The sequence below is a fragment of the Chaetodon auriga genome, chromosome 10 (genome assembly GCF_051107435.1).
Source record: "Chaetodon auriga isolate fChaAug3 chromosome 10, fChaAug3.hap1, whole genome shotgun sequence".
NCBI classification, from domain to species: domain Eukaryota; kingdom Metazoa; phylum Chordata; class Actinopteri; order Chaetodontiformes; family Chaetodontidae; genus Chaetodon; species Chaetodon auriga.
The window spans coordinates 2,216,328-2,243,599 of NC_135083.1; the positions used below are offsets into that span (position 1 = coordinate 2,216,328).

At 47.9% G+C, this 27,272-nt stretch overlaps 1 protein-coding gene across 1 annotated transcript; it reads right to left on the bottom strand.

Moving 5' to 3' along the window:
- Positions 1–3,191: 3,191 nt before the first annotated feature.
- Positions 3,192–26,844, bottom strand: cry3a (cryptochrome circadian regulator 3a). Its single transcript, XM_076740856.1, has 15 exons — positions 26,674–26,844; positions 22,763–22,926; positions 16,237–16,345; positions 15,956–16,098; positions 15,580–15,764; positions 14,461–14,549; positions 14,060–14,200; positions 13,646–13,957; positions 13,353–13,504; positions 9,706–9,908; positions 9,167–9,277; positions 8,895–9,074; positions 8,434–8,514; positions 8,006–8,127; positions 3,192–6,705 (listed from the first exon to the last, which is right to left on the bottom strand). The coding sequence occupies exons 2-15, from the start codon at positions 22,918–22,920 to the stop codon at positions 6,697–6,699; spliced, it is 1,995 nt and encodes a 664-aa protein (XP_076596971.1). The 5' UTR covers positions 22,921–22,926; positions 26,674–26,844; the 3' UTR covers positions 3,192–6,696.
- Between the last annotated feature and the right edge of the window lie 428 nt (positions 26,845–27,272).

Below are 27,272 nucleotides of genomic sequence, written 5' to 3' on the forward strand. Positions count from 1 at the left end.
ACTGTGGAGGCCGTTGGAGTACAGTGAACTCATTGTCATGTTCAAGAAACCAGTTTGAGATGACTTGAGCTTTGTGACATGGTGCATTTTCCTGCTGGAAGTAGACATGAGAAGATGGGCACACTGGGGTCATAAAGGGGTGGACATGGTCAGCAACGACACTCAGGCAGGCTGTGGCATTTAAACGATGCTCAATTAGTATGAAGGGGCCCAAAGCGTGCCAAGAAAATATCTCCCACACCATTACACCATCACCCCCTGCCTGAACCGTTGACACAAGGCTCAGATTTCCTGCACCACCAGGAGAGCAAAAGTGTGTTACCAGGGACAGTAGGCACATGTGGCAGGACACCCAGGCCTTAACAGGCTGCAAGACCACACCAGAGCCCAACGACAGGGACACCGACCTCCCTAACACACTTAACGACTTCTAAGCGTGAAACTGTAAATGACACGGCAGTGAGTAAGATCCCCCTGGGCACGTGTGCGGGGACAGTGCTAACCAGGTGGAAGATGTCCTCACGGGTATTCGTAACATCTCCCCGAGCCAGGCTGTCGTTCGTGGAAAGCTTCAAAAAGACATCCTTCATCCTGGTGCCAAGGATTGTTGTTGTGGCCAAAGTTGTGACGCGTCTCAGTGACTACCGCCCTGTGGCACTGGCTCATGAGACACATCAAACCCACTGTCTCGACCTCACCGAACCCTCTCCAGTGTACATACTGCCCCCAGCTGTGGACACCATCTCCTACCCCCTGCACTCAGCCCTATCCCACGTGGACGCTTATGGGCACTTATACCATCACATTATTAAGTTTAGACACATGACAGCGGTGGACCTCATCAGCAACAATGATGATACAGCATGCAGAGAGGAAGTGGAGCAACTGGTGAACTGGTGCAATGACAACGAGCTATCTTTTAATGGAAAGTAAAATCTTGATTTGCGATGTGCATACAGAGCCTCACCCACAGTAAAGGACCTCTCCACCATCAGGCAGATGGCTTGACAGCATCAGGACCAGCTCAGCGAGGTTCTGCAGCAGCTTCTTCACAACATGGGCACCTCCACACCCCACCCCTACTCCACAAACTGCCCCCTCCCCTCCCAACATCATATGTACTATGTACTTATTGGCTATATCTTGACTTAACTGTTGACCATGTTTAGAAAGGTAGAGATATGGGCATAAAAACGCATTTCTATTGTATTTAAGCACAGTATTATGATTTACAGTATTAATTTATATTTCTGTCCTGTTTCATTGTACACTCTGTTCTATTCTTATGTCACGTACATCACTTTGAAGTGCCCTGCAGCTGAAACTTGAACATGAATAAACTTGCTTTGCTTGTTTAGCTCTCATCGTGGTATGCTTTGTAAATCTGTGAGTAGTTCAACTTTCCTGCCTCAGGCGCTTGAGGTCATTATATGTGTGGATTTAAATGGAATGGCCAAATAAAAATATGCAATTTCGTCATTTTGAAAGTCTTACAGTATGTTAAAGGAGCAGATGTGTCATCGCTGTCAGATTGTGAAACCTGAGCTGAAACCTGCCATGCATGGCCTTGAGGATGGTGCAACCAAACAGTTTCAGTAGACCTGGCGGGGATAAATGCTTGTGCTGAAACAAATATTTACTCTCAATACAAAATATCAACAACTGGCACTTAAATCTCCACCACAGGTGTCGGTTTAAACTTAAAGGACCACGTTGAACTTGCCATAGCTTCTTGGATTTTAGTTTCCCACCTCTATGAAAACTCATTTTCAGAGACTTGCTCGAGACACAGTGAAATAATTACTGATTTAAAAGATGAACTTCATTTCAACCATAACAGCAATAAGTAGAATTTGTATTTTTTTCAAATCCTCGCTGTCAGCACCAGACATCATGCAGGAAAACATGCAGGATACCTTAAAACCTCAACTTCAGCCAAAAGACAAAATTAAACAAAGCCAGACTACAAGCGGGCTGTGGATCCGGCTCTACTTCAACCCTGTGGTGCATTTAGCACGCAGCATGCTAACACTGACAGGGATGCTAACATGGGGATGTTTAGATGCTAAACTGCATTTCGTTGATGATGACAATAAAGTTGAATCTAATCTAGTCTAATCTAATGCTAATGTTTGGTAATTAGCTGACGGGCAGATTACATTTTGACCCTGTGGTGGGGAAAGATGAGAAGTCCGGGGATGACCAGACCAACCTGAAAAAAACCTGAAAAAAAAAAATAAAACCATGATGTCAGATTGAAACAATGATTGAATAATGACGATGGGGCTATCCAAAACGCCTGATTTGATTGCGTGCGACGTTTCAGTGGTGACATAAGGCTTCAGCCTGCCTCAGCCTGCTTTGAGGGGTTTCACTCGACCCAACCAGAATAAACATTTTTGAGGGACACGCCATATTAGAATCTCCCTCTGGAATTGTAAAGCCATTGAAAACTGTTTAACTGACCGACCACAAGTCCCTCATCGCACACGGCGTCCTCCAAAGATGTCTGGCTCTGAGGTCAAAGGGTGAGACGAGACATCGAGCATTACCTCACTGGTCCAAGCTGCTACACGCTTCACTTCTGCTGACTCACCGGCTAAAAAGCTGTAGTGGTTGAGGTGGTGTTTGGCTGGGGTTGCTGTGTGTGTGTTTGGACTGCTATCTTTGTGAGGCCCAATTTCAGTTTTTAACCACCGTAGTGAGGACAGTTCCGCATAATACTTTATATCAATGTTTAATGTTATTAAAGGTCCCATATTATGAAAAACTCACTTTTTCTGGGATTTGGGGTGTTATTTTGGGTCTCTGGTGCTGCCGCACGCATACAAAGTGTGAAATAAAACCCTCCGTGCTGTTTTGAGTGAGATACGGATCTCTGAAAGCACCCTGCCTGCAGCTCCCAAACAAGCAAGTACCCCAGTATAATCAGGCATTTAAAGCCAAACACTGAGTGCAGGAGGGTCAGTTCAGCAGCTCGAGGCAGAAAAAGACCAGAGGACACAGGTGGAGGCAGAGAAGTGAGAGTTCAGTCCAGCTGAGAGCCGGCAGAGAAACCCACACAGGATTCACTTCAGGGTGAGACCCAGGAGCTGCAGCAAACCCACCAGGGTGAACATCAACACAATGCGGCTGGTCGGTGCGGTCAGATCGGCTGAAGGCAGCGAATGGAGACGACAACAGGAAAGACGTCAGGTTGTAACAATTTTAATTTCCTGTCATGAACTTGATCGAGCACAAGAAAAGCCTTTCACAACACAAGGAGAGACAGAGAAAGAGCATAATATTACAGAGATGATAGATGGCATCTGTTTTCGCCTTCGTGTCACAGAAGGAGGAACAACAGAAAAAAAAAAAAAAGCAAGAATAAAAACTTGGTTCAATTTGTTGTTTCCATAGAGATAAAGCTACAAAAAACTACTGATGCCCAAATCCCCTCGAGAACATATAGAATTATAACACAGAACCACTACAATACTCTATCTCCCCCCTCCCATTTACCCCCACCCTCTAAGTTACTCCTGAAGCCGAGGCTGGTACGACCACGGATGGACAAATATCGAGTACTGTACACAGACACGAGTCATCACGGCTCCACTGAAACCAGAACTTTCTCAGGAGAGAATCCGCCATCGCACATCTACAGCCCCGATCGGCTTGGCCTTCATCGGGGAGCCCGGTCTTTAATTCCACTGTCCGGAGGCTCTGATTGGTCACTTTCTACAGCATCTGCCGACAGCAGGAAGTGAGCGTTCGGCCAGATGGAAACGTCACGGGACGGTTTTATGGCTCACAAACACAAGTTCACGCAAAAGGTGGAGTTTCGTGGTGATTGATGGCGTCAGACTGGGGCTTCACTTCTCTCCTGTCTAACCATAGAAGGTTGTGTGTGTGTGTGTGTGTGTGTGTGTGTGTGTGTGTGTGTGTGTGTAAAAGACTAATTCATGATCAATATGAGTGTGTGTATGTGCCATAAACTCTCGAACATACAGGAACTTTGCTCTTGCAGCTGTTCACGCCTCTTCCACCTGCACGTCAGACGGTTAACCTTCTCTGGAGAGCTTTTACTCTGAAACATCAACAGGAAGTGCTGACAGTGATTGACGGCAGCTTAGAATGATGAAAAGTAGAACAGACCGAGCTGTCCGGGAGCTGCTGACTGGTTTTAAAAATGGAGTCGGCTTTGAGAATTTACAGTGTTTATCTGTGAGGTTAATGTTTAGAGTGTGTGTGTGTGTGTGCACGCGCGCATTCACATCAGCTGCTGGGTGTATTTTACAGGGGAATCATACATTCTCTGGTTCAACTCAACTGCATTCATCTCACCAGGAGTAAAGGTGATAGTGGAGGAGGGATGGGACCTAAATAAGACACCAGCTTCATCTTTCCGACGCTGTTGCACATCCTCCCGCCTCAGCTGCGCGCGCTCCCGCCCTCCTGCGACCCCTCAGGTCGTGGTCGGTTTGTGGCGGCGGCGCGTGGCTGAACTGCTCGTACAGTAGTAGAAATCCTTCATCGGGAGGGTTCGCTCGTTTCTGAGGAATGTTGGTTTCTGCTGCGCTGACAGAATTAGGCTCATTTGGATGTGTTTTTGTGTCGACTCATTTCTTTTTCTTCCTTTTTGTTTTGCAACTTTTTGGTTTTTATATGAAATCTTAAAAAAAGTGAGATCTTTTCAGACCTCCTCTCTGACAGCTTGTCACGTCGTCGCTGGGAACGAGGGACCAGGCTTCAGGCGTCGCCTCTTTCTTTCTTTTCTCACCTCATCGTTTTCCGTTCGTTGGTTTTACCGTCTGTCTGCGTTCGTTCGAGTCTTTGCTGATTTATGTTCATAAAGCACATAAATGATATAAAAAAAGAAAGAAAGAGGAGTTGCAGCCTGCTGCCGGTGTTCTCCATCCTGGTGGTTTCTGACAGGTTTGACCACATCCTCTCCCAAACCGACCTTTTTTTTGGTTGTTTGTACAGCAAAGAAACAATCCAGAGAGCCTCAGAGATTCTCCAAAGTCACTGCTTCTCAACTCCTTCAGGCATTTTGAGGCGTTTTGGAGACGACGAGGATCGGCGGGGGAAACAGAGAGGTGAAAATGTGACCGACTTCTGAAGGGAAGTCAAATTAAAAGCACTGGAGGAGGATCGTCGAGAGAGCTGAGCGATAAAAAAGTTCTGTTCGACATCACATCACCGGTGTGAAACCACAGAGACGATTATCAACGAGAAGCGGAGTGAGGATGACAAAGCAACGCTAACGATGAAGACGGGCCGGTGGCAAAGAGCCGGTGAACAGAGCAGAGCCTGCTCACTTCTGACTGATGTTCAACTCAACGACTCTCCAAGGAGAAAAAACTGATTACTTTAAGAAGAGTTTCACTTCCTGTGTCCGGTGACACGTCCTGATGAGCTCCATGAGACCTCTGTTACCCATAATGCTGCTGCCTAAAGGCGGTTTTATTCACTGTAAACATGTTTTAACAAGCTGTTTGTCATCTGCGGTGTTGAACGCCTTAAAGTCAGACAATCGTTGTTTTAGCTGCCGACACGAACACGAGCGACCACGTGAGCGAACATGGCCGATGTTCCCGACAAACAAACCGCAAACACACGCGCGTGTGTCAAAAAGGAGACGACGCTCGCTCGCCAGCTGGACCTCCAGCGCCTACGGGACTTCATGTGTACACACGAACTGGTGAGACTGGAGCTGAGAGACGACTCTCACATTCGGCTAAGCATTGTTTTCATTAGCAGCCAATTAAATGTCAAGAAACTGTTCATCACTGTTTTTCAGATTACAGTCCAAAGCAAAAACTCCTCAACTCCTAGAGACAAGCAGCAAATTCTGGAACCAGCCAATGTCTGACATTTCTGCTTGAAAGATGAGATGATTAATCGATCATCAAAATATTTGCAGGTTAATTTCGCTTCGATCGACGAATCGCCGCAGCTCGACTTTTCTACGGAGTCCCTGAAACGAGCTGCCGGCTGTTACTGTGAGCTTTTGGTCATTTTGAGAGATCAGGGTTAATCACACAGCTTGAAGATGACTATGATCTTATTTACAGACGTTGGATCTCAACAACACGAGCAGAGAAACATAAAAATATCACCATGAACAGTGTTTTTCCGACGTTAAGACGCTTACAGGACATGTTCTGAGGGTGAGCGGCAGCGACGCCACGAGACGGAGCACGTCGAGACGCAGATCCTGCAGAGCTCCGACACAACCGCCTGCTTTCACGTCAGCGAAGGTTCATGGCTGACAGCTTTTAAAAAAACTAAATATTCCATTATTTTACACTGATAGCTGCTTCAGAGGTCATATAGTACACACTGGCTGGTGGCAGCAGTTTTAAGACAATACACAGTTTTTTATTTTTATTTTCATTTTGTACAAATAATTCGCCGCGCTGTGACTTTGAGGCGTTTTTTTCTTCCCCTCAGGTCGTCACCGTGTGAAAGCCCTTTTAGAAATTGTGTCAAGAGCCAAAAATCACATTTTCACCTTTGTGTTTGCACCCCGGGGAATTTGTGACGGTGAAGACAGAGAGCAGTTTGAGACGCACTGAGTCTGAGGAGCAGACGGTGGCGCCTGGAGCGGCGAGCGTTTGGAGGGAAGGCGGCGACGGTGGGATTTCCTCTCTCTCCGCCGGCCGGGTGGTGACTCCAGCGTGCATCCAGGCGCTCCCAGGTCCACCTGCTCTAGGTAGTCTGCAGGGAAGATGAAAAGAAGAGTTTTACCGAGAGAAAAGCTCATTCTGCAGAGTGACTCCTCTTTTCCTGCACGCTTCCTTTCACAGTTTCCGATGCTGACTCAAACCATTGTTTTGCATAGCTAGCGCCCTGAATTCAAACATCTGTTTTGTATTTTTTATTGAGAGCATGGCAACCTCATGACAGACTGACATTTCCATAGGTGACTCTGCGCTGCCAACAGGCTGCGAGATGTTGAAAAGTGTTTGCTTTGCAGTGGGAGCACGCCTAAACTCTCCAGTTTATTTGCCTCTTCAAAAGCAGCGTGAAGCCTGAACAATAAACAGCTGCCTTCATTTGAACTTTCACAGCTCGCTGCTGGAAATTAAAAAAGTCGAACATCTCAATGGTCACATTTATAATTCATCGTGGAGTATGAGGGGCGAATACACCAGCGGCATCAAAGCACACACCGGGGGCGACATGTGTCACGCTGCAGCAGGACATTATCGCTGATAATCCTCTGGAAGAACAGCTGTTTTATTCCATGCACTCCCTCAATCAGCACGCTCAGCTGCAAGACTGCAGCACACAGCGTCGCCTGCAACGGTCGAACACAACTGAGAGGTATGAAAATACCTTTACCCACTAACACCTGTTTACAACACTCTGACAGTTTGATAAATCTATAGTATCTCAGGGTCTACACCTGCCAGTTTATTAGGTACGCCTGGCTAAACCTAATGCAGCCTAATGTAATAAATGGTCCCGTCATGCAGGTTTGAGGGAAAAGACCAAAGACTGTAAAACAGTGGAATGTTGAAAACGCACTGAGATTTGGTCGAGTGAAGAGCTGCTTTATTTTACTGTCAACAAACTGCCTGCAAAGACCAAAACCAGCAAGATCCTGTAAACGAGCATCACCTGCAGAGCTGAGGCCTGATACACCTCAGCCCCACATTCACTGTCCTGCAGCCCCAAACACTCACAAAGCGTGGATTAATCAACCAACGAACGTCCCTCTGTCTGCGTGACGTTTGATAAACACGACTGAGCAGCAGTTTTGAAAAGGAAACCCTGAAGTTATGAACTGTTACTGAAGACTGAAGTGGAGCAAACAGTTCTGGGACTGAACACATTGTTGGTTTTGGTCTTCAAACGGATTTGTGGAGACAAAACGTGTGAAATTCAGCGACTGTTCTTTTGGATTATTTTAACAATATCCACAAGCTTTCAGCTCTCAAGCAGAACAGAAAACATGATCACTCATCCTGACAGTTCTAATGCCACCGGGCACAACGGCGAGCAGGAGCCTGACCTCAGCACTCTGCCTCTGCATCTTGTGAACGGAGCAGGACGCCGGATCTTTCTCCCCCGACCCCTCGCGTTCCGACTCGCGCTCCCTCTTTCCTGTGATACCTCTGGTGTGCAGGAGGAGTCCTGAATGTCCCAGTGAGCAAGAACAGAAGCGTTATCATTACCTGAGCGCCTGATGCAGGTGACGACTAATGGGGAGGAACAGAGACGCCCTCTTGTGGCAGCATTCACACACACACACACACACCACACTAATACCTTCACGTCTCCATTTGAAATTCTATTTTAGAAATGACACCAAACTATGATTGATTGAAGTATTGATTTACGAAGTTCACAAAGGTAAGCATTACAGGTTAGACTGTGAGTCTCTGCACATCATTTCCATCCACAGCTGGACATCTGCAGAGGATCCTCTCTGCTTCCTACCTGGATGTTGAGGCACAGCAAACTCGTGGTAGAGCAGGCTGCTGGTGATGGTCTGGCTGGCGTCTGGCATTGAGTGGTATCCTGCAGAGAGACGCATCAAACAGACTCAAAGTTCAGTATCGTACACTCATTCTGAAACAATGGCACAAATCATCCCTGCAGGGGTTTAAAGAGCAACTTAACACTCAAATGAAAACAGCGAACAGGTAAAACAACATGTTCAACCTCGTTTGGTGAAGGGGGAAAGGTTAAGGGATCAGGACTGTGATCATCTGAACCAGTGTTTCAGAGGAGACCCAATAATGACCATCAGCACTCTTCTGTCCTGCTGGTTGAGGAGCAGCAACCAGGACGCTTTTGCAGACACGATGATGAGCCCTGTGAGGCCCTTTGAGGCCCTTTGAGGCTGACACTGAAAGGTTCTGGACATGCTAAGGGAAACAGCGGTCGGGGGATCCTACCATGCTGTTGCTGCTGTTGTTGCTGCTGCTGCTGTTGTTGTTGTTGTTGTGGGAGTGGCTGCAGTCGTTGTTGCTGTTGTCCAGCGCTGCTCGGGCTGGTCTGTTCTTCATTGTCAAAGTTCAGTAGGATGCTCCCGCTGCCGTTACCCGTTGCGACGGAGCTCCCTGACACTCCAGGCACTGAAAAAAGAATCACGCGGACAAAGACGTGACCGACTGAACTGACTGAACACACGTGAACCATCGTGTCTCTTATCATGAAACGGACTCACGGTGTGAGTTGTTGTTGTTGTTGTTGGTCCCTGGCTGCTGCTCTCCAGGAGAGTAGGCCATCATTCCTCCGTTTCCGTTCCCATTGGTGGACGGCACTGATGCCAGCAGGCCTGAAAGACACAAACCGTGTTTCAGTACTTATTTTGAAGGCTCTAAAACTCCCACTGCTAACATTAGCATGCTAATGTATTAGTGTATTAGAGTATTTTACGTCACCATTTCAAATATTTGAGCTTTACCACTGTATCCATGTTTACATGATAAATGTGTGCATGTTAGCGGATTAGCTTGTGAAATTACAAACCTAATGGTAGCATGTTAGCAAGCACGCTATATGACATTTTAAGCGCTAACACGTTGACTGTGAGCAGTTAGCAGGATTCTGTGTGGATGCTAACATGCAAACATTCATCAGTGCGTTGACATCAAATAGTAAAAGATTTTCCATGAAGTTTTTCTATGTTCATATTGTGACGACGATCAGTCAGCACTTGTTTGTTCGCGCTGGTTATCAGATGTTTAGTGCTCGATCTCTCACCCAGTCCTCGGTATCGGCTAAGTTGCTGGTAGATCTGCTTCATCCTCTCGATGTTGAGCCGGCTCGCCTCCGCGTGGTGCACCATGGGCTTCGGGTAATGGACGCCGATTATGCACTTGGCGGCGGCCTGCACGGACTCCGGTGCGTTCCACGGGTCGTAGATGAACTTAGCAGGGAAACCTCGGAGGATAGGTAAATATCGTCTGGCAGCACAAGGAGACATTAGATTTGCTTGCTTGTGTCGACAAGACAAGGAAGGTTACAGAGTAAATCAGGGGCAGGAGCGACGTGGGGGTGAAAAACATCATTCTTTAGAATCAGGAGAGGAAAATATACCTTATAATAGCAGCAAGATAAGTGAAAATATTACTAGAACAACTTGTGTTTTCTCTGTTTCAAATAGTTTGAAATGTATCGTGATTTAAAACTGCATTTTCTGCATGATGCATGTATCTGAGAAGAGTTTTTAAGATGCATTTCAGTCTCAATGGTCTTCAGCACTACAGAATGAATGCTACAAACAACCACAACACTGCACAGTATGGCTACAGTACATGAGAGTGAGCACAGAGTGAACCTTTAGAGGCTGTGGCACTGAAGGGAGTTACCACCACAGTGCGCAAGGAGGACTTTAGTTCACAACGTGGTGGAAAAACGAGGGGCCGTGGTCCCAACAACACAGAACATTTACTGTGAGTTAGTGTGATAGCAGCCACGCCGCAGACAGAAAGTGTGCTCCTCCAAGAGATGAAGCCAATAAAACCCTGACTGCAACAGGAACAACAGAGAAGTCAACACTCCAACCTGTGGACGTTGTTTCGCCCCCTTTGGGCTGTCGTGGATTTGCTCCGTGTGACAAAGAGAAGCCACCTACCTACTGCGCTTGGTCCGACCTTACCGAGTCCGGGGAGGGGAGACAGACAGGACAGACGAGGGTGGGCGAGTGGAGCTGTGGGAAGCGGCAAGGCGCAGCGCTGAGAGGCAGAGAGAGGGGTGGGGGTGTGGGCGGCGCACACACACGACGGGCGGCGCTCCGGTTTCTAAAGAGACCGCCTCCGTCGCTAGAGAGCTCGCTGCCGTTTGGGTTGATGGATGCTAGGAGACGTCTACTGTAACACGCGGTTAGAAAGCAGAGTGTCTTGACCCCCGCCCACCCTCTCCCCCAACCACCCGCCCACCACCCAACCCCGACCAGAGCAGGTGTATGATGGAAAAGTTCTGCCACTGAGAGATCTGTTCCGTCTTTCTTTCGCACCACGGGCCAAAAAAACTATTTCCTGGTCTCTGACTTCCCTTGTTGTCCGCCCTTCCATCAGGAGCTGACGGAGGGCAGCGGAGGCTGGAAAACATCCCGTATCTGAACATTTACAGGTTTAATCTTCGTAAAGCTCTGCCTTCACATCCCTGTGTCCTCACTTGATGTCCGTCCAGACAAAAGAGACTAAAGCTAAACGTCTACTTCAAATGACACTCAGGTACTAACAATGACAGAAGTCTTCCATTATACCTCACAGCTCCAGGCCCCCACCCCCATCAGACAGTGGTGGACTGAGAAAAGAGCTCATGCCTGCTCCCCCTGTCCCTCAGACTGTGGTGGTTGTCTTTTAAGTGGTCTGACTGACTGTCCCCTCCCACGACCACAGCGCCACACTCTGGGCCGGCCCACTAGAGGGCCCCCTCATTTCACCAAAAAGGACGACAACCCTTTTGCCAGGAAGATCCGCGACCTGCCAGTAACAAGTGGCCCTGCAGAGGACAGCGGGTGGTGTGTCTGCGTCTGCGACGAGAGTGTGTGTGTGTGTGTGTGTGTGTGTGCGTGTGTGCGTGTGCGTGTGCGCGCGCGCTGTGGTAATCCATATTTTTCTTTATGAAGTTTAAGAGCTTTAAAGAGACGAAATGCTCCTAATGCGACCTAAAGCAAATCTCTGGGCTGTCACCATCGTGAAATTTTAGTAGACGATTGTCATTGAATTAATTGCAATTAATGATTTAAGAAGAAGAGCCGTTTACTAGTGAGGACGTTGGAACATAAATAAAAATGACTTTTCTCTTTGCCTTTAAGGCTTTGTAAAACTGAACCTGATTCAGGTTTCCATCCACAAATTTTAACCAAATTTACAGAAAACGGGCAAAAGGAAGCGCAAAGTAATGTGTGTTTCCACCACCACAGAGCGCCACGCACACCTCAAACGGTGGAAGAAGACGTGGAAACAGTGACGGAGATACGACTTCTCTGTTAGCTTCTGTTAGCTTCACCCAGCTGTTTGATACAACTTAATGGGAAACGCTAACGAGCGCGTTACGATGGAAGTGCTGATAAATTTAAATGTGTGCATCTCGTTGCGTGTATGTCTGTGTGTGTGTGTGTGTGTGTGTGTGTGTGTTCTCAGTGCCTACGTTAACCAGCCACTGCTCCAGGTCCACCTGAACCAGCAAGGCTGCATTCACATAAGCAGAGCACCACTGAACATTTCACAAAGGGCCGGATGAGGGGCTTTGCCCAGCGCCTGGACAATAGACCCACTCGCGTGGCACAGCACAGGTAACGAGTACCGGCGCCAACCGTGCTTCACTGCGATGGCAGAGCAACAGCTGGTCCAACGCCTCTCCTCACTACCCTTTGGGGAATGCTTCATAGTCCCCTACCTAATGAATGCAAGCAAGGCGTTTGCATTTCCCTACCAAACGGTCAGAATCCCTTTTGACGAAATGAGACGCCACCGAGTTACAAACCTGCCCAGAGGGTACCGCTGGGGCGCGAGCAAAGTCCCGTCCCTCGGGGTCGCACAGGTGAGTAAAAACAAATGACCACCGGTTTCTCAACTCAGTCCCCGACTTCCATCCAAGGCAGCCCCGGCCGGCGGCCCGGCTGCGCTGGGTGGGCGAGGGGGCGAGAACGACCAATCATCTTAAAAGCAATCAGCTACAATCTACGAAGAGGAGAGGGATAGCTGAACTGTTCCCCCAATCCCCCAAAAACACAGACACAGAGCCACATCCAGAGACAGAAGAATTCATCGACTCTGTGAGCTGAAAATCATCTGCTGGCAACAGTTACGCATGTTTGAACTAAAGATACGCACGCGTACACAATCACCAAAGGGACATTCACAAGCAATTAAAAGGTACGCAAAGAAGTACACTGTGGACACTGACATTATCACAGAGGACATGCCTGATTCCAAAAACTAAAGCGCTGAAGTGTCAACGGAAAAGAAAACGACTGACGGGCAAAAACAAAGAAGAAGAGAGGAGGGAAGGATGTTTCTCGTTCAGTCACTTACCCAGAGATCTGGATGGGGGACGCCCTTTATCCCTCCATCTCTCTCTGCTGCTGACTGCTACATTACACCTGGGATAGTGTAGGAGCTCTGTGTGTGTGTGTGTGTGTATTCATGTGTGTTATTTGTGGTCAAAATAGCTTAAGTATTTGTGTGTACTATGAGATGATACAAGTCTAGCATTGTGAGTGTCACTCTCATGTCCGCCCTGCGTCTCCCTGCACGTCTGACTTCCTTCCTGCCCTCTCACTGGTTTCTAACTGTTTGCCTGAACGTGTGTCGTCTGGAGAGACAGAGGGAGGAAGGGTGCCATCCAGGTGGAGGGTCAGCAGTTCACCAAGGGGCGATGGCAGGAAAGGTACCCACCTGATGAAGTCCCCGTTGGGGTCGGTGCGCCGGCCGAAGCCCACGGGGCAGTAGCAGTGGAAAAACTGCTGGAAGAATGAACTGCAGGACAGCCACATCCAGCTGCCTGCGTTCACGCTCCAGTCTGCATCGAGAAGCAACTCCTCGAAGACCTGCAGCGCAGAGACGGAGGGTTATCAGCTGTTTACTGCAGATGATGCTCTTATATCACTAGAAGTTTAATATTTCTATTAAACTGAGGTCAAAATCAGCTGCTCTGCGACGAGACATCCCCCCTCCACCCGCATCCTCACCTTCATCCCTTCCTCCCAGCTGATCCACAGGTCGCCCCTGGTGAGGAAGCAGGCCACGGCGTGCCTGGCCAGGTGATGGATCCAGCCCTCCTGCCTCAGCTGCGTCATGATGGCGTCTATCCAGGGGAAACCCGTCTTAGCTTCGGCCCACTTGGCGAGCGCTTCGGAGTTTTTGTCCCAGGGGATGCGGACGCAGATGGGGTTGCCCTCCATCTTGTCGAAGCGTGGGTTGTTGGTCGCCGCGGTGTAGAAGAACTCCCGCCACAGTAACTGGCCGTACAGAGAGAGCGGGGGGGAGCTGTTCTTTTTCACCTGGAGAGAAATAAACACGGCAGGAGATTAAGTGAGACGATTCTCTGCAGCCAGATATTTGTATTTTCATATCGAGCTGCACTGGACGAGCTGTCTGCTGACCTTTCGGTAAAGGTCTGTGAGCTTGAAGTAGAAAAGGCGACACGAGAGGCAGCCGAAGCGCAGGTATGGACTCAGGCCTGTTGGGCTGGCCAGCAGCGAGTTGGCGTTCATCCTGGGACGCTCGAAGTTAGCCACCCAGGCCTGGAGGGAGGCAGAGACAGGTACGATGGGACAGATGAGAAAAAGACGATTTTAGAGAATATGATTAAAAAAAATGTCAATACTAGAATGAAACTCATAAAGTTTCTGAATTCAATCCGATACTGGCTTCATATTGAATGTCAGATATCAGTTAGGGTCCCTGAGGGTCTAAAATGTTCCACAGCTCTCTTCATGTCAAAGAAAACAACAACTAATGTGAAATCCCCACAGAGTGTTCAAACAGGAGGTGCAGCACTAACCTTTCTCTCCAGATGGCGCTCTATCCTCGTCAGAGCCTCCGTCTCTCCTCCCGGCCACACGGCTGTCGGCAGGCCCTCGATGTCAAAGCCTGAAAACATTGAAACACCTTCATGTCGGCCCTCAGCACAAACTCCCACCTGCTCATAATTCACACAGACCGTGAGCACCTGTGTGACTGGCTGCCTCATTTGGGCTGAATCCAGGAACTAGTCGGTGACCGTTCTCTGTCCTGCTTGTTATTTTCAGTTTATTCAAAGCTGATGTTTGGGGTTGCCGCCTGCAGGTGAAGCAACAGATGCTGAGCCTGAGTGGAGCGATCCATATTGATCAGCGCTTTACATGGAATCATCAGCACTGACTGCCGTCCACTCAGTGTCAGCTCGCCGTGCATCACTCAAACAGATTTAGGAGGTTAAACGAGGAACTCCTTTCACATCCACAGCATTTTAGAAATGACCAATTTACATCGACTGAGCTCCACTAATCATGAGGTCTGGTACGGCTTTCTTAATGCAGAGGCTCTTAGCAGGTGACCCGGTTAGCTCATGAGGGACAGTGGGTGCAGGTGTGAGCGGCAGATGGCTGCAGAGCGTGAATGGAAAGTGGCCTCCTGTGAATGGAAACCAGACACCTTGACTAACTGAGGGTAAGACGGTTAATCTGTTACCTGGTTAATTTAGGGGACAAATAACAGCTTGAGTGGAGTAAACCAGGAGTGAAAATATCTCAGTCAGGTGCAGGTGGCAGATGGCTGCAGGGCAGTTTGTGGTGCGACTGCATGAATGGACTGTAAACGTGTGTGAAAGAAACTCAGAGAGGGCGAGCATGTGACCTGATTAATGCTGGAGGTGGAGGCGAGGTGTACCTTTAAACAGAGAAACATCTATCTTCATCTATCTTCATCGTGGATTCGTTTTCATACTTGGTCAGATTTCACATAACACATCGATTCAGCCATGAATTCCAGCTGTCGCTCAGTGTTCTTCCTCACTGCACTGCTGATTTCTGCTCTTTGTTTCTGCAGCGGTCGGTCTGAGGTCAGTATGTTCCCCTCCCCCTGCTGCCTGCACACCTCAACGTCCTTAATAAAGTGCAGGGGTGTATGTTTGGTTTCTCACCCAGCTCCTCCAGGGACGGGACCCCGTACTTGTCTCCATGGTCCTCAGAGATGGGGGTCACGCAGCGACCCATCAGGGAGTCCGACAGCGTCTCCACGGGCATCTCAGGAGGATCCAGTCGACTGATCAGGGTCTGGAAACGCTTGTAGGTGAGAGGAGGCTGACCGCCGTTCAGCTCGATGATCCTGGGGAGGGGCGGGGACACATTTTAACCTGAGGTCAAATTTACTGTGTGCACAAGTAAAACAAAGAACTCTGAAACTGCTCGCCCGTCCAGAAAACCACGCAGGGAGTCTCTTCTCCCACTGCACGTGGAGACACTGGAATAACAAGCCAACATGCATGTTTTCACTGTGTTTCCGAGTCTTTTCCTCACTTGTCCAGGTCGTAGAGGGTGTGCGATATCTTGACGATGACCTCCACCCCTGCCTCCATGGCCAGCTTCTTGATGGCAGCGTCTCTCTCCTTCCCGAAAGGCTCCGAATCGTACTCGAAGGTCAGCCGAGAGATCTTCCACTCCTAAGAGACACAAACGTCCACCAGGTGACGCGTTGAATGCTTCATCCCACCAGCAGCCCCAAACCCAGTTTGCAACGATATAAAACATCTGAGAGGCTGGAAACTACAACTTCTTGGCTTAATAAATAAGATTCTGACCTTAAAGAGCCGCGGGAACACGTTGGCTGGTTGGCCTCGGATGACAAAAAGGCGGGAGTTGAGCTTCCGAAGGTTGGCGTCCAGATCCTCCAAACACTGGAGGAGAAACCTGAAGAGGGAAGACAAAGAAGGGAGAGGACAGCGAATTCATTACCAACGGTCTGATTATGACTCCCAGAGCCTTCACTGCTCCTCACTGCATGTTCCTGCTGCAGTTCAGTTTCACGTCTGGCCTGACGTCATGCTACAAAAGCTCTGACAGCAAAAGGCCATCAGCTCGTTTGGTACAGAAACTCTGTTGGAATAGTCTATGTTAAAAATACCCTGTGGTAAAAGTGTGTGTGTGTGTGTGTGTGTGTGTGTGTGTGTGTGTGTCTTCATGACGCATAAACCACCCAGTGAAAACTGATTTCCTTCAGCATCAAACGCACATTTGAAGCTTTAATGGATCTGCACGCATCAGAAAAAATACAGTAATAAGACTCAGCTGGTGTTAAATTAAGATAAAAGAGTCGTTCGCCGTGTCGTCTCTGAACTCTTTGAGGATTTCTGCTGGTACAAACCCTGAACTTGTGCTCGGATCAGATGTGTTTTGCTTCCATCGCGCTCGTCCTTCTGAAGCAGACGAGTGACGACACTCGCTGATAAGAACAGTTACAGGCGGGCTGCGGCGTCTTCATCCAGGGACAACAGAGTCCATCAGATGACGACTGTCCACGGCCAGAGATGATCTCGTTTGCCTGATTACCATAACGAGCAGGCACCGGAGGCGGACGACCTTTCTCTATAAACCAGCCTGTGTTCAGACACTCGTGGGGATGCAAACCACTACAAACTGAGAGGTTGAAAGGCTTCGGTGTTTCTGCCTCTGAAGGACCTCACAAAGGTCGTTTGTGACGTCCGGTCTCCAAACGGACCAATCACAGCGGCTCAGGATTTGTTTTGAGATGCTGACAGCGGTCCCTGACCCGCTGAGCAGTGCCTGGCAAAATGATTTTGACTTTTCAGTTTCAATCAGAGCGAGGTGCGATCACAAGCCTCACAAACCCATTCATGGCCACAGCACGTCCGCTACGCAACCTGCCCGCTGCGCCCGGGAACAGCCATCAGCTCGCCGCCACAGGTCAAACGGTTGAGCGTCACCCATCGTGTTGTGTCTGATCGCAGAATCTGGCAGGATCACGGGCAAAGCAGACAGCGGGCGGGCCGAGCAGACGGCGTTCTGCCGCCTCCTGTCTGACCTCGTTAGCCTGATCATTTAACCAGAGGAGGGCTTGCTAACAGCCAAAGCTCCGCTTGCTCCCAATCCGCATGCAGACGGGCAGAGCTGGGCGGCAAGGTCGCGCACACTTCAGGCACGTGTCTGCTTATTCATGAGCACGGCCAGCTCAGCCTGCAGCTGCAGCTTAAACGGTGATTCTAATTTAGGCATTAAGATACGAGCACTGTTCACCTTTAAGAAACTCTCATAAGGAAACAATGCAAAGATCAAAACACCTGAGGGGGAAAAACACGAACAGTAATTCTGCCTGTTGGTCATTTGAGTCATTTCATGCAGGCAAACTGGGATCAGATGACACACACACGGTCCTGTCATGTTTCTGCACAGGAACACACTCAACACCTGAAGCCAACGCCTCCATCTGCCCTGTCTGCATTAACAGGCCAAGCTTTATTGACACATTCAAACATAACAAACACATCATATCAGAAGACTGATCAGTTCCTTTAGACTCCCACCCCCCCCAAAGAAAAACTGGGGGCCAACACACACACAGAAAAGTTTGCAAAATGATTTATTTAATTCTTTTAAACAGTTCAATTTCATTCGCTCCCACTTCACTTTGACAGACAAAACGACAAAACGTGTGTCTTTCTGCTGCCCTCCTTCTGTCCCAGTGGACAAAAAGCATCTGAATAATGTCAGAGATGCTACCAGCTCTTGTGTGTGTGTGTGTGTGTGTGTGTGTGTGTGTGTGTGTGTGTGTGTGTGTGTGTGCGCGCGCGCAGCCTACCGTGCAGTGGGTAAGCATGTGTGCCCACGTGCATTCATTCAGATCTTCTCGTGTGCATGTGTGCGTCTGTGTGCACGAGCATGAACATGAACGTCAGTGTGCGCACGCCTGTCAGGGGTGTGTGTGTGCGTGTGCGTGGACTTGTGAATATCAGTGTGTGCTTCCACATTCGTGAGCCTCTGATTGTTCCTCTGTGCTTGTGTGTGTGTGTTGCGGGTTAGCCACTTCCTGTTGATGTTCCTGGCTGGCTGCCTGTGTGTGTGTGTGTGTGTGTGTTGGCTGGCTGGCTGCCTGGTCATGCATCAATCCTTATATAACTGCTCTGGCCTACATCTGTCAGAACACACACACGCACACACGCACACACACACACACAGTCAGCAAGGACCAACCACAGGACAACCACCGAGCCCAGTAACCTCATTCCCGGCTGCCCTGGCAGGACAGACCAGCTGGTCTTCTCTGTCACTGATACACAAATCAGTTTCTCAATCAATTTCTGCAGATATCGAACGACGGCTCATTCACGCACGCACACACACACACACACACACGCACTTTATCTGTGCATCTCCAGGGTTTTCCAGCGTGTGTCCGCCGGCTGACGAGCCATGCGAGAAAGCCTTTCCACAAGTAGGTCACGATCACATAACCGCTCACAAGTTTCACGCAGTGGCACACTAACCTACATACATCTGTTGCTCCGACTATTCTCACATTTTCCCCCAGACTGAGAAACAATTGATTACCTTCTCTTTGATTGGTTTGTGCTGCTCCAGAGCTCCCGGGTTATGTATCAGCACAGCGGGGACACAGAGCACTTCTTCATCTCTTGTGTGCTCGCTGTGGCAAAAATACGCACATAACTGGAATTTCTGAGGTAAAAACCTTTTTGTGTATCTTTTACATTTGCGTTTTGTACCATTTCACATGCTGACATCATATTTCTGAGCTGTTCTGACAGGACTGCTGTCCGGTTTTCAGTCCCAGGTGACCCGTTAGGCGGGAATCAAGTGACAATACAGCCGAGTCTGTAGAAAATGTTGGTAACACAAAAGACAACGAACATGTGGGCAGTTCAAGAACACCTGACAGGTGTCAGGCTACGGAAAATAAGCTAAAAACAGAGGCCGCGTCCCAAATTACGTGACGGTTCCTAAGTCCTTAAACAAAAACAGGAAACTAACGTGTACGTTTTTTCTAACTTCAATGAGAAAACGTCGGTCAGACCTTGTTCTTCATTCACTTTAACAGAACCATGATTTCACAGATCTCTTCCAGCACACGGTTCTCCAGCGTGGCCTCTTTAAATCTTATTTACGGGCATTTAAAACAAGATAAACAGATAAATAAACCTGCAATAAACTGGGTGTCAATGAATTAATGATGAAAACAGCGATGAAGCAGCGAGGCTCACTGAGTCATCGTCACGGTTTGTTTACTGCAGCTGATGATGAGACGCTACATGAATAACGACATGTTAACGAAGATGCACTTTTATTTGAATCTTTCATTGATCTGATTTGTTGAATCTTTCTAGCTGTGATGTGGACACTACAGGTCCATGTGTGGACAGACGTGTCCTCAGGGACCAAACCTGAAGTCCAGAGCTGCTGAACAGGTTTGAATTCATTTCGAAAGTGTCACTGTTACACAGTTTGTCCACTAGAGGGCACTGATAAGTGGATTTAACTGCACTCAGTCTCTACTGCATCCACAATAAACACAATAAAATGATTTTCTGGCATGTTGAGCTGACCTGCTGCGCGCTGCATCAAGGCCTCTGAGTTTAAGTGGTAATTAAAGTGAAACACTTTAGTGTTCTTCAGGCTCTGATCCAGACTTCTCCTGTCGTTTCTCGTCTTATTACTTCGTTAAAATAGGATCCTTAATATCTGAGGGCATTATTTACTGGAATCAATACTGTATCTGTCAGAAAGACAAACGGCAGTTAAGACGTGTCTCACAGAGACAGACAGAGGTTTTCATGTCTGTTTTCATGTCTTTTTATGTCTGTAAAAGCTGGACTGATGTCGCTCGCTGCCAGTTTCCCAGGCATCAGTTGGGACAGTGTCTGGAGCCTTTGAAGGCTGGGACAGCAGACAGGACAGTCCCGGTTTAAGGTTAGAATAACAGTTCTAATTGGATGCTGGTGTGCCGTGCCTGCAGGTGTCGGGGCAGCTGGACGGGTTTAGTGTCCCTGCCTGAGCATGTGATGAGCGTTAATGCTGCAGACATCTGTTTGGTCCGCCTCACCTGCTCGCTGAGTGAGCTCAGGTCTGTTGGTTTAGCTGGACCTCAGAGCATCAGGCCCTTCAGTCTGACAGCGTGTCACCTTCCATTTTAAACGTCACTGACAGCATGAAACAGCGTTCTGGATGTTTGATCTTAAGATGAGATGTTCATTGACAGCATGCTTTCACTCTATGTAAAGTTGTAGAAATGTACTGGAAGCACAATACTTAAATACACTTAAGTACTTTGGCAGCCCTCTAAATGACCAAACAGCAGCATGTTCAGAGAGCTGCAGCGCTTTGTGTTTTTATTTTCGACTAAAGTTCAGACTAACTTAGTATTATTGTTTATTAATTGTTGTCATGTAAACAAGCTTTTGCATGCTCAGCTGACCTGCTGCGTTCAATAAAAGTCTCTGGGTTAAGGCAGCACTTCACTGGAAATAAGTGTTCCAACTGAACCTGCAATCAGAGCAAAACCACACAGGTCCTTTCAACAATCTTTGCTGAAGGAAAATACGGCCCTGCGACACAAAGTGAAAGCAAAGTTTCTGCATCAACTGATCAGTGAGCACAGTTAGCTTCATGACGTTAGCACTTCAGTGCGTCCGCTTCAGCGGTGACCTATATATAAATGATGTTTGGGCTCTGCGAGCGGCCACCAGGCGTCTGCCTCTGATGTGTTTCCTGCCTGGACGCAGCCGCCAAAATCAGCCACACGTTCACATTTTTAGCACCACAATCAGCTGGATATCACTCGGTCACTGGTTCAGTATCGACTATTCCTGTGCGGACCACAAATAGCGCTTAAGAGCAAAAATGGGCCAGTGAGCAATGCATGCTGGGCGATATTCACTCTCCTCCCCTGCAGAGCAGATCTGATGCTTTACAAACTCGACGCTCACGTGAACTTACACGCAGCCCATCAACACGGGGCCGAGCTTCACCTGACAACACACACACACACACACACACACACACACACACACACACACACACACACACACACACACACACACACACAGCCTCTTACACACCATTTATCCCAGCAGTTTGCACATCTTTTCTCATAACCTACTTCTCAGACTCCCCTTGAGCCTGCTGCATTTAGGGAAGGCAGTCCTTGGCTAACCTACTCATCCAGCCGCCGAGGCCTAAGACTACCTGCCGGCTGACCTCTATAACGGGGATTAGTGGATGTGAGAGGAGGCTAAAACAAAACGGTGCCCTGTGGCTGTGAAACCAGCTGAGCAGGTGTATCCAGGTCAAAGCTGTAAACCCTTATTTATACCGCCCGGTAAATCCCCTTAAATTAAGGGGAACTTTTAATACAATCTTGCTTTCTGTGGTGCATTTTAAACCACGACTAATGGCACAAAAGAGGTTGGAACAAGTCAAAAAAGGAGGATTTCCAATATCCAAATTCTGACTCATTCTGACTTGGACTGCCATGCAAAAGTTTTCCAGACAGCTCAGGACACCCAGAGCGTCCAAACTCTGAAAGGCTTCCGGGCGACAGTGTTTGAAAAGCAGAGAAATGCTGACATCCTGCTGCGTGCTGAGGAACTGCAGCCCGGCAGCTCTTTTTTTTTTTTTTTTCCCCATCAGCTCCTTATTATGTGTGAGTCACAGCTTCCAGCAGGTCTGTGACTGACTGTGCAAGAGGAGGAAAATATGCAATTCACATTTAGGGATGTGCACTTCATTTTTCCTGCTTGTTTTTTCTCTGAATGCGTCTGAATCTGACTCATCGTCGCCTTCTAAGCTCAAATGGTGAACTAGTTAGTAAACAGTTGCTGATTTACACGTCCAATAAGCACGATGGTTCATTTAGAGTCATGTTTGTGTCACCTGATGAATCTGAGTTGGGTATTCTCTCTCTTTTAGCTCTGTCTTTGGTCTCCACCAGCTCCACAGCCACAGATGTTATCATGAAAAGATCACTTACATTGTTTGTTGTAAAGTGTAAAAAACTTGGAGTCATTCATTAAAACAGTAGTTCCACATCTTTTTTTCTGAGACGACAGACTTTCACCTGCAAGCCCTCGTCACTGATCGCTTACGACTGACGAGTTCTGTCTTACGTGTTTTCCTCGTGACGCTGACCCTGGAACCGTCTGAGGTTTACCTCTGACCTACATGTCAGGAGCCACAAACGCTGACAGAAGACCAGCGTCAGATGTTTTCGTGATAAGATCAGGTGACACATGGATGAAGGTGCTTCAAACAACAAATACAGAAAAATATAAATAAAGAACAACAAAGAAGTCGTCTTACCGCCACCTGTTGACCCCGACATTGGAGGAACCTGCAAACCAGGGGTCCAGGAAGTAAACACAGCGAACCGTGCCCGCCCCTCTGACCGCCTCCCGTAGCGCCGGGTTGTCATGAAGACGAAGGCCCTTCCGGAACCAGTGGATAGAATTTGGGGCCATCTTATTCTGAAAGGACAAAGCAAGGAGGAAGAAGAGGGATCAGCGATGAGACGACGACCACGGGACGGGCGGCGAAGGCGCCTTCTGCCGAGCTGAATGAAGACGGCCGCTCTGTTTGCGCAGAACACGACGCCGTCGGCGCCTCGGCTCAGTCACAGCTCGTACAAAACTCTCCCAACAGGAGAGAAGACCGCAGCATCCGAGTTGTAACAGCAGCCAACAGTGTGGGACGCGCCAATAATAGAACAATCTGAGCAGAACAGCATCCCATCGGCGTGGCCGCAGAGTTTTCACGCTCTCTATCGTCAGCGAGGCATTTTCAGGCGTTTGGCGCCTGTTGAAATAGATCGACTGTGAAGCAAAACTCAGCTCTGAGAGCGCCAACACGGACAGCCACAGGCAGGAAAGATGGGAGAGCAAAGAGACATCTTTGACGAGTTTAGAAGTGCGATTAGGTGATTAATCAAGAGACAGGAAATGATTAGTTAAGATATCATCATCATATAAGATCAACCATGGAGTTAATCTTCAAGGTGTCTACTGACACAGGAACGTTTTTAACCCATGACATCGCCACAATACTCACTGAAGCATCAGACTGCCTTTAAACAGGCTGTTTATTGATCAGCAACATGAACAATCATCTATTCCAACCCCAGACACAGAGGCAGGCATCGCCACAGACAAACCACAGAAAGGGGTCCAGCTCTTTGACTGACTGTAGTTGGATATCATCAGTTACTTCATGCTTTACAGACTGAAGAGCTAAAGGAAAGACCAACAGAAACGACACTCTGAGCATGTTCGATCACGAGAGGAACGACATGCGTGCAGCTACTTGTGGCGCTGCGCTAACGATGTAATAATGTTGGCTTGAATCCAGCATTGTTCTCGTCTTTTGTTGCACGTCATCCACCTCCAATCTCTGTCCCACTCCTTCTGTCTGTCTTCTGTTAAGGCTGAGATCCATCAAAATAATCAACACAAAGACCTGACACAGCTTTGGTTTTACGGTATTGTGCTGCTTTGTCGCCGCAGCGCGCTCTGATGGGGGCTGTTTCTACAAGATTACAGAGCGGTTTTAGGTTTTTACACATTTCATTTACAGCAGAAGGATGAATGAATTAGAGGAGGCGCTATGCAGAGCGCTGGAGGTGTTTCTCAAAAGACTAACACAGGGTTTACCTGCCAGCGATCAATGTCAGCTGTGTCTATAATTACAACGGACGGCAACGCTCTCTACCATCTGAGGCCTGTGTCATGGAAAGCCAATAAGTCATTAAAACATTAAGGTCTCAACCGTCCACCAGCCAGCGAGACAGGTGACACTTTGGGATTTACCTGCCATATATAGTACAACTCTTTCTGCCATTTGGTGCCTCGCAGGTGTTCATTTTAAACCCCTCAGGTAACTTTGTGTCCAGACTCTCATGACTACGACCGTTTGGCCCTCAGTCGCCGGTCTGTAAACATGACAGCTGACGGCAGCGGAAGAAAACGAGCGTCCCTGACAGACGAACAGGCGGGTGGCCAGCTGACTCACCCGCAGGTTAATTCACTTCATCTACTGTAAGTGTCGACCGATCGGACCCCGGTTTTAACCTTGCACCCAGCGTGCCTCATTGAAAAGAAAACCATGCTCACAGGGCTTTAAGAGGAGCAAACCGCCCACACTTTCCCCCATTCGACTGTCAGCAAGAGCAGAAAAATAGCAGCTGTTGTGGAGCGTGTCTGAGGTTTGCTGAAAACCAGTCGTGGGTTAACTTAAATCAGCCAAGTTTACTGCTGGCAATATGCCACAACCACGACAACACCACAGATCTCTTGATGTTCTTCCTCCCTTTCAAACACTGCTGTACAACCAATAAATGGATATTTAGTAAAGGGTGCTAACCTTAGACCGAGAGAGTAGACTTTGACATAAATATGGAAATAAAAGGGACCAGAGAGGTACAGCAGCATCACAGAAGCTGAGCAATACTCACACACTTCAGCAGTCATTAAACCATCGAGTAAGATCAGCATCATAACACATAATCCACACACAGGACCCCACATACAACCGCCTGTCATCAAGTGACGACACCTGACAGCACGAGGCATCTCCATCCTCTGATGAAGGTCATGAGAAGCTGCTGAAACACCGCAGATGGTCAGCATTTGTTAAAACTTAAGCACAAAAGTCTGACACTGTCTGACATTACTGCATATAATAATTAACTGTATTTGTATAATGCATATATTCAGAGCGAGGTCTATCCAGCCGGCTGTAATCTGCAACCTCACCACTAGATGCTACCAAACCGTCCACCCTGGATATTTAAACCATATTTCCTCTGTGGAAACTTTGGAACCTCCAGAGGAATTTTAAAGAAGTTTGGCTGAACGGACGGAGTTAGTTTGATGAGACTGTGTCACTGAAAACACAGCAGGGTTGAAGACATTCAGACCTTTGGGTGACGGGGGTTAGGGGGGTTAGGGGGGTTAGGGTCCCACTGCAGTTCGTATTAAATAAATAGCATTATATCAAATATTTCCAAAAGCTTTCATGCAAAATTTTAAGAAAACAGAGGCTTCCTGTGTCAGCAGGCAGAGTTTTTTTTAGCAAAGTTTTAGCAAAATCCTGATGACCTTTTGTCATCACCAGTCACCTGAAGGTACCGGCAGGGGTCTTAACACCCAAGAGGGTCAATACATCATAGATGAATTGAGGAGAAAGGCTGTTTAGGGCCTTAAAAGTGAACAATATTAAAATCAACGCTGAAGCTAACAGGGAGCCAGCGTTGGGAGGCAAACACAGCGGCGATGTGTTCAGGGCTCGTTTGTGACAAACACAACCCATCATGCTCTCTGCCACGCTGCTGATTTGAAGCGTGTGAGATCTGAAATGCGAGGCGTTGGTTGATCTGGCACTGCAGCATACCGCCAACAGCCGGCGAGCTGATCTCTGGAGGAGCCTCTGTGACGTGAAGCACATTCAGCACCGGCGTTGAGCGTGCTGGTGGCTCATCTTCTCCACACAGAAACAAATCCAGTTCACAACACCCTGAAAAATAGCTGCAAATGGTTGATGAGGGATGGAGGGAGGGCGGATGGGACAGGTGGAGGGCTCTGATAAACTGGCATCAGCCTCACTAATGTGACTGTGATTACTGTAGTACACTGCTACTGCTCAAATCACAGTTATTCATTAAATGAGTACTAAACAATTAGCAAATATAGAAGCAAATGAGGGGAATGTTTGGAAAGTTCACTCATGTGACCTTCATGGAACACTGTAAACATGAGCATCCTCTGTAATGCAAAAGGTCTAAAGGCTTTGATTTTTATATCAATAGCAGCATCAATAATTAATCTGTACTCTCACCATCGAACCTTGAGGCAGGTGATGTTGAGAAGAGGCAGTTTTGTTGCTGAACACTCAGTCTCATGTCACACTGATGGCTCCTGTGACTTCTGCAAATGGAAATTAGGTCACATCGTCTGTTCTGAATGGTGGGCTGATATTGAATGTACCTGCTCTAAACCTCATCCACCGACGAAATAACGACACAAATAACGAGTAAAGTGGAATTAATGTCTGGAACAAGATCTACGAATAACTGAGTTTAAGTCCAAGTATCTGGCAAGGAAACAACATCTCTGAGGACCAAAACGGGGTCACCGGAGCACCGCTTATGTAAGCGGTGGCGCTGTGTATAAAAGTACAGGCGAAAACTAAAGCCAGAAAGCGGCCAAAAAGACCCGTCTTACCGTGAGTTGGCTCCCCGGAGGTGATATTTATGTCAAGCCCAAAGAAAGAAGCATTTCTTCACTTGGTTTAGATGTGCGGGGACGTCTTGTGCTGTCGGTAGTCGTCTGTAGCCTCTGAATCGCTCTTGTGTGCCTCTACCTGTTTTCTACCGCTGCACTAGTTTGTTTCATAAGAGTTTGACTCACTGCGCATGCGTCGGACTCTGCTCTGGTCCTGTGCTGCGTTCGTGGAACAGCGGTGAGAGAATAATAAGAGCCACCTGATGTACGCGTCCGCATGTCAGAGCATTTATTGACGTTATATAACTGCGAATAGGGAGATGATTACAGGTAATATTAATGGTTACCACAAAATATGGCCAAATCCGCAGATTCTGCTTGAGCGCATTTGTTTCATTTGATAGAAATAAACAACTGTATGTACTTTTGTGCACATTATTTTCACGATAACAGAATCAGAGGACTTAGACTAGGTTGAGAAAATGCTTGATTGGTTTCATTTTTCACTTGAGAACCTACGCGAACCGTTATACAATGTTGTAAATATTTGGTTTGTCATATTTCCTACTGTACAGGAATGCAGCACTGGCCTCTGTCAA

Excerpts from the sequence above, each read along its gene's own strand:
- cry3a (XM_076740856.1), bottom strand. The coding sequence starts at position 22,920 with ATGGCCCCAAATTCTATCCACTGGTTCCGGAAGGGCCTTCGTCTTCAT. Across the intron at positions 9,075-9,166 it reads CAACAACAACAACTCACACC|TGCCTGGAGTGTCAGGGAGC; the intron begins GTGAGTCCGTTT and ends TTCTTTTTTCAG. Across the intron at positions 8,128-8,433 it reads TGCTGTGCCTCAACATCCAG|GACTCCTCCTGCACACCAGA; the intron begins GTAGGAAGCAGA and ends TGGGACATTCAG.